This window comes from Phoca vitulina, unplaced genomic scaffold, assembly GCF_004348235.1.
Source record: "Phoca vitulina isolate PV1807 unplaced genomic scaffold, GSC_HSeal_1.0 scaffold23, whole genome shotgun sequence".
NCBI lineage: Eukaryota > Metazoa > Chordata > Mammalia > Carnivora > Phocidae > Phoca > Phoca vitulina.
This window is the reverse complement of record NW_022589726.1, coordinates 22,633,295-22,640,122: the sequence shown is the minus strand read 5'-3', so window position 1 is coordinate 22,640,122 and position 6,828 is coordinate 22,633,295. Positions and strand designations below refer to the sequence as shown.

Genomic DNA, 6,828 nt, shown 5'->3' with positions numbered 1-6,828 from the left:
TGCCGTGGCCCCCTTTAGTAGAGTCTGCCTCACGGTCTTTAACAAGTGTCATTCGATATTTCTTTTTTAGCCCTTCTTACTCTAAAAGGCTCAGTGGACCGACTGTGACCAGGAGTTGGGCAGGTGGCTAGACAACAGAAGGAGCACCCAGCCTTCCCCACAGAATGAGGAGAGAGATACGGAGGTGGCGGACCTCGGAGGTCGCCAGCTTGGCTCCCATTGCCACCCAGTTCAGAATCTCTCCTCTCCCCAGTATCATCTTAAGCAATGTCACCTGATTAATGTCTGCCCTCTGCTGCAGGCTAAGCTCAAGCGGGTAGTCCGTACAAAGAAACCCACCCTTAAAAAAGTGTTCTCTAACCCCTTCTGTGCATGCCTTTGTGTGTGTGGACGACTCGCGAAGGGGAGGACTAAAAGCAGTAGAGGGGCAGGTTCCGTGTGTTCTGCATCCTTGTACCCTCAGCGTCCACACAGCCCCTGCACTCCAACAGTGGTTGAGAACGGCTTTGGCCGCCGCCGGCTCCTTCCTCGTCCCCAGGCAGAGACAACGCGGCTCGGGAACCTTGACTCAGGCCCCTCCCGGCGTTTCTGAGGAACTGCGGAGTGTCGCCCTCTGTCCCAGTCCGCCTCCCCCAAACCACTCCGGGCGCCGCTCTCCACCGCCCTCTGCCGGCGCCGCAGCTGGGTTCCGAAGAGCGCACGCGCGAGCGCACGCCGGCGTCCCCCTCCCCCCCACCTCCCTTCCCCGCGCAGCTTGGGCTTCGGCGCGTGCGCAGCCAGTCCCGGCAGCAGCGAGGACTGACGAGGCAGGTAATCCCGCCGGAGCGGGCAGGTGGCGGCGGCTGCGGCCCGGAGAGGAGCTGCCAGGAGTTGGCGCCCTGCAGGTCCGGGGACGTCGGCGTTCCGCTCACGCCTGGGCGACTCTGGTGGGCTCAGAGTGTCACTCTGCCAGGGGGCGTGACCTGAGCCCGCCTCCCGGGGCCGGGAGAGGAGGGGGATGGGGAGCTCGAAGCCCTGTTACTGATTTGGTGCCTGTTGTTTGTCCGGGAAGGTTTTCTCGAGGAGAGCACAGAGTTTGCAGATAGAGGACAGGAAGGGGCGAGGCTGGGACCAGGTGGGAGCTGGGGTGCGTCGAGTCCGCAGGCCGTGAGAAGCTGGACAGGTTGGCGGAGGGGGCTGTTCTCTGGCTTTATGTAGCGGGTGGGAGGGAGGTGGGGAACGTTGCTACAAAATGATCCTGGTGGAAATTGTGCAGCTGTTTGAAATCACGGGACGGCAGTTGGGTCATTTTTGTGTTTTCACTTTTCTCATAGAAAGATGCAGTTTCTTCTCTCCTGGTTTGGTGTGGCCACTAACCTGCATTCACTTACCTCTGTACCTCCTAGGACATGACACAAGTGGCACATCCCGGCCATGGGGTCCCAGCATTCCACCTCTGCTCGCCCCTCTTACTGCAAGCGAAAGAAAGAGGACAGGGAGGATTTGCTGGCCGACAGGGAGCAGGAAGAAGCCATTGCTCAGTTCCCCTATGTGGAGTTCACTGGTCGAGATAGCATCACCTGTCTCACATGCCAGGGGACAGGCTACATTCCAACAGGTGAGAATCTTTGGTAATCATGGGAAGAATTCCCAAGGTACCCACAGGGCTTCTCCGGCCTCCCAGACAGAGCTTTTCTTCTAGGCAGTGGTGCCATAGTCAGAGACAGTGCCTTGAACAGGAGCCAGTTGAGTTGATAAATTTGGGTAGGTTCCACTACTTCTGTTGGTCTCCTTTTATCTGAAAGCCTTTCTTCACTTCCATTCTTTTGTTCTTTGTTTCCTTGCTTTGGAACATTCAGTTTGCTCTGCGCTGTGGGATTTGTTGACAGGCACATCTTTTTATTGCTCTCACTCGTAAGGCCTGGCACAGCTTTGCAGGGGAGCCATCTTGGAAGCTTCTTTTCAAGGAAGCAGGTAGTAAATCATTAACAGCCTAAGGTCTGGAAAATATTTCAAGTGGGGAGAGAAAAACATGCTCAGGAGTGGAGCCTTGATTAAGGACAGGATCGTCTGTCACTAAGTTGGCCCTCAGAAAGTCTTAAGAGTTTAGATGGAGAGTCACACATGTTTACAGCTGGTAAGAACCCTAGAAACCATCTACTCCCAAGCCTTCATATGACACATGAGGAGACAGTGGCCTAGAGAGGTAATGATTACTTCCCCCAGGCCATTCAGCAGCACCAGGCCACGTAGTAATACTAGAACAGGATCCTAGATTTCTCAACCTCCATGTCACTGTCCTGGTAGGACTGATAGATGTTTTGTAATTTGTGGCACACTTTATAGATGTACTTGTTTCTTGTTCCTTAGGCCCAAAATGTGAAACCTGTATTATAGAAATGTCTGATTCCAGACAAGCATGTGTTGCGGCAGGTTGATGTGCGATGTAAAGGAGAGTGCCACCAGCGCATGGGATTTTTTTTTTTTTTACCAAAATAATTGTTCGGTTCTTTCCTAGAACAAGTAAATGAGTTGGTGGCTTTGATCCCACACAGTGATCAGAGATTGCGCCCTCAGAGAACGTGAGTTTTGTGCCTCTCTCCTATCAATGTCTACTTCTGTCCTTCTACCCCAGTCCCGTATATTTATGAGCACCAGCTAACTTTTCAAAAACTTTTACCTGTTCTTGTAAATGTCCCATTTCCTTTAATACTATGTGCTCAAGCAAGATATCTCTTCCCTATCCTAATCCGGGAGAGAAACTGCTAGAAACATTCTAAGGGCCAAGTGAAAGAGTTGACTTGGAAGACGTTGGAGAACAGGGGTATCGGTTTGTGGGAGGTGAGGGAATGTTTCTGTGCTCAGAGCTCCTCTCTTCAGCTTTTCTTCCCAGATGACAGCATTCAAGGGGGTTTTAAAGACTTCTCCCCCTCCAGTCATTCTTGCCTGGTTTGTGGTTCCTGGCTCTTTGTACTTTCCCTTTCCCCTCATTCCTGGTTTTGCATTTAATCTTGAGTAACTGGACCTTGATATCTGACTGCCTGGCCAATCATGTGCTGTGTCATTTGCAGCAAGCAGTACGTCCTCCTGTCTGTCCTGCTCTGTCTGCTGGCATCTGGCTTGGTGGTTTTCTTCCTGTTTCCACATTCGGTCCTTGTAGATGATGACGGCATCAAAGTGGTGAAAGTCACGTTTAATAAGCAGGACTCCCTTGTCATCCTTGCCATCACGGTAAGACGTAGGGCCTTGCTTCCCAGATCGTGCACCTGCAGGTCTTGGACCCAGGATACTCATCCTTGTTTCCTCACTTGCCCTGACGCAGGCCACCCTGAAAATCAGGAACTCCAACTTCTACTCCGTGGCAGTGACCAGCCTGTCCAGCCAGGTTCAGTACATGAACACAGTGGTTGGCACATACGTGACTGCTAACGTCTCCCTCATTCCACCTCGGAGCGAGCAACTGGTATGCTGTTCTCTTAGGGTCCTTGCTCCTCGGGCTTCAGGGAGGAGGAGTAAGGGCTGGGGGATGCTGTAGCCTCATGACTTTGCTTCCCCTCTCATTCCCACTGGTAGGAACTGGTTGGTGAGGAAGATCTGACATGCCCTGTAATTATGAGAAATTAGGGGGGAAAATCAGCATTTAAGTATTAGGGGAACAAAAGAATTTATAAGAGCAAGCAATTCGCTACCAATCAAGAAGAGGAGGTATTACAGTCTGAGGTCCATTGGCCTCCCAGAAGGGAAGAGGTTGCAGGCATGGTTAGAGGGACATGGTGCGTGTCAGGGACAGTCTTGGGGAAGTACTTTGTATGTGCTGGAAGAAGGCTCCCAGGTCTGTGGAGTGCCGATAATAGTACTGTTCTGTGTCAAGCCTGCCTGGCCACAGACTGACTCTGCTGTCTTACTTTCAGGTGAATTTCACTGTGAAGGCTGACATGGGAGGACCGTTTTCCTATGTGTAGTAAGGACCGTGTTCTCTGTATGTGTGCTCTCTGCTGGGTGAAAGGGATTCGGAGTATACTCAGCTGATGGGGGCCGGTCCCACCTTAAGTCCCAGCCTTTGGCCCGTAGGTTCCCTAAGCTTTGGCCATCTTGAGGTTTATTTGGAGGATATGTTGTTGGATATGCGACTGACTTGCTGGAATTTCTAAGAGAACATTAAGCCACTAGAAACATTTCCAAGCTCCAGCATTTATATGGTGGGTTTGAAAAAACAAAAAGGATCATGATGTGGGAGGGTGCATGGACACCGTGGGGGGGGACACTGTGGGGGGACACTCAGAGCTAGTGAGCCTTGGCAGCACTTAGGTGGGGAGGGGAGGGAAGGGGCCCCGAGCAGGACTGACCATGTAACTCAGCACTCTTCTGATGATTCTCTTTTTTTTTCTTTTCTTTCTTTCTTTTTTTTTTTTTTAAACCAAACTGACTGTCTCCATATTTGCTGTTTGGAAGTTTCTTCTGCACATTGCCCGATATCGTGGTGCACAACATAGTGATCTTCATGCGGTATGTGGCTCTTCTTCCTGTCCCCGTGGCCTTTGTGTTTGCTTCTGGACCATCAAACTGTGTGACCTCGCCACCTTTGCTCGGGAGGTGCCGTGTGACCCACCAGGCAGAGGCACCTAACCGAAGAGAGGACACCCAGTGCTGTACAGATACAGTAGACCCTTGGGTGTCCTCTAGATGCAGGGTCCAAATCACAAATCCCCAGATTCACAGTCAGCAGCTAGACAGTTCTCTCCATGAAGTCGGGTCTAGTTTTGTGATCCCTTTAGAATCCTAATGAGACTAGTAAAGAATAGAAAAGCTTCTCAAGGTGTAAGTAATGAGCATTTGGCCAGCTTACTTTCTGTCCACACAAGTGACCCTATGTCACGGATCTTCAGGGTTCGGCCTAGAACCATGACTGTTAAATCTACCAATGAAAAGCACCTGCTGCGGGCATTTGAAACATGAGGGTCTAGAGCAGGGTTTCTCAGCCTCAGCAAAGGATTCACAACCCTTTGTTGTGAGGAACTGTCCTCTGTGTTGCAGGATGTTTAACAGCATCCCGGGCCTCTATCTGCTAAGTGCCAATAACAGTCACCACTTCCCCCCGCCCTCAGTTGTAACACCCTAGAATGTCTCCAGACAATGCCAGAAGTTTCCTGTGGGGTAAAATTGTCCTGGGTTGAGAGTCACTTCTTGAGAAGGTCACCTCATGGCATAGCATTTCTGTGAAGGTACAGAGATCCTCTGACCTCCTGGTTATGTAACCATGAAGACACACATCTGGGACCCATGGATATTGTTGCCTGAGCTTGCAAGAAGTTATTTAGGCTATTGTTCTTACTTCATCTCAAAAACAGAATTTATTCTTCTTGGTTTTTTTTTTTTTCCACCTAGAACTTCAGTGAAGATTTCGTACATTGGCCACATGACCCAGAGCTCCTTGGAGACCCATCACTATGTGGATTGTGGAGCAAATTCCACAGCTGTTTAGAAACTGCTCTTGGTTCTTCCATGGCAGCACCTGCCAGAAGAGACACAGCATCTGTTCCCAGGGCCTGAGTTTCATACCTATCCCTGGTGGTAGAAGTAGAAGAGAAATTGGTTCTCTTAGTCCCCAGCAAACATTCTCCTGCTACTTGAGGGGGGAACTCCTCTCAGTGGCACCACCCGTGTTTCTCAGAACCAGCAGAATCACTGCCCAGTGCCTAGCCTGTGCCCAGCAAATAGCAGGCACTCAGGCAAGTTTGGAGAATTGAATTCCGATCTTTTCAGCTGTTCTTGGGGCATTGCGCCCTGAAATCCTGCCGTGGTTCTAGGTTGGCAGACCGTGAGAGACGTGGAGGTTGGCCTGTGAGGGCAGCCGCGGACTGGCCCCACTCCTCTGCACAGAAGAGGCAGCAGGGCGGGAACGTTGGAATACCTAAGAAGGCACAGACCCTTTAATATGGGAAATTTTTTCACCTGCTCTCAAATGCCTAGGAACTTTAAAAAAAAAAAAAAAAAGCAACTTTTTCCTGTAGAAAGTTACAATTGTTTTTACCAAGAGTCTGTGAGGCTTGATTTACCCCTCATCCATTGGCTGGAACATGGATTGGGGATTTGGTAGAAAAATAAACCCTGCTTTTGATTAATCTGCGTCTCCTCTGATTGCCCGGATATCTTAGGAGCCACCTCCGGGGGACTGTAGACTTGTTGCCTGCTAAGTGGGTCAGCACAGGAGGGGAGGGAGGAAGAGGAGCCCTGACTGCACTGTCCTCGGGAGCGCCCCTCGCAGAACGCAGCCTTGCTTCTCTCCATCTGGCTGGGATGGTGACAGGCTGCGCCCCCCTGCCCTTCTGGGACAGAGTGCTGGGCTCCCCCCCGGGCAGACGCCTGGCGAGTGAGAAGCTGCTTTCCTACGGAGGAATAACCTCCCGCACCCATTGGCTGTAGCGCTGAGAGGACCTAGTTTAAGGCTGAAAGCTTGAAGTGTGACCACCCTCTTGGCGCCCCAGGAATGGGCCGCAGCCCCATGACCGCAGTGAATCCCATTGAGTAGTTAGGTTTCAGAACTCAGCTGAGGTGGGCTCCCTAACAGAGCAATAGATGGTGGCAGGGAGTCTCTATTAGTTGTTGTCCCCATTCCTGTCGCTCGCTGCTCACGATTTGCTTAATGATTTTTGCACTCTGAACCTTCAGACAACCATTAAATTTCATGACTGTTTGGCCGATGTCGACCATGATTGAGTCACCCAAAGCTGAGGGTTGAAAGCCGCGGTTCCGCGTTCCACCGGCTCCTTTGGTGGTGTGCATGTACGTGCGCGCTAGTGATGCGCGTCGGGTGCAGCGATGCGGGAGCACGTCGTCATGTGTGAGAAC

The 6,828-nt window shown here is 51.3% G+C and overlaps 1 protein-coding gene across 6 annotated transcripts; it reads left to right on the top strand.

Annotated features, from left to right (window-relative positions):
* The first annotated feature begins 736 nt into the window (after positions 1–736).
* On the top strand, positions 737–6,101 carry TMEM106C (transmembrane protein 106C). 6 transcript variants are annotated; one of them, XM_032420580.1, is made up of 9 exons: positions 767–884; positions 1,052–1,162; positions 1,386–1,597; positions 2,498–2,561; positions 3,051–3,210; positions 3,302–3,442; positions 3,891–3,940; positions 4,432–4,485; positions 5,365–6,101. In XM_032420580.1, the coding sequence occupies exons 3-9, from the start codon at positions 1,414–1,416 to the stop codon at positions 5,459–5,461; spliced, it is 750 nt and encodes a 249-aa protein (XP_032276471.1). In that variant the 5' UTR covers positions 767–884; positions 1,052–1,162; positions 1,386–1,413; the 3' UTR covers positions 5,462–6,101. The 6 variants fall into 6 exon arrangements, with proteins under 6 accessions (XP_032276475.1, XP_032276474.1, XP_032276471.1 ...); XM_032420581.1 differs by having other exon boundaries at positions 767–926; XM_032420582.1 differs by having other exon boundaries at positions 769–810.
* The last annotated feature ends 727 nt before the right edge of the window (positions 6,102–6,828 follow it).

Bases quoted from the DNA above. Each gene is read 5' to 3' on its own strand.
- TMEM106C (XM_032420584.1), top strand. From the start codon at position 1,414: ATGGGGTCCCAGCATTCCACCTCTGCTCGCCCCTCTTACTGCAAGCGA. The intron at 2,562-3,050 runs GTGAGTTTTGTG...TGTCATTTGCAG, and splicing joins AGATTGCGCCCTCAGAGAAC to CAAGCAGTACGTCCTCCTGT. The intron at 3,211-3,301 runs GTAAGACGTAGG...GCCCTGACGCAG, and splicing joins TTGTCATCCTTGCCATCACG to GCCACCCTGAAAATCAGGAA.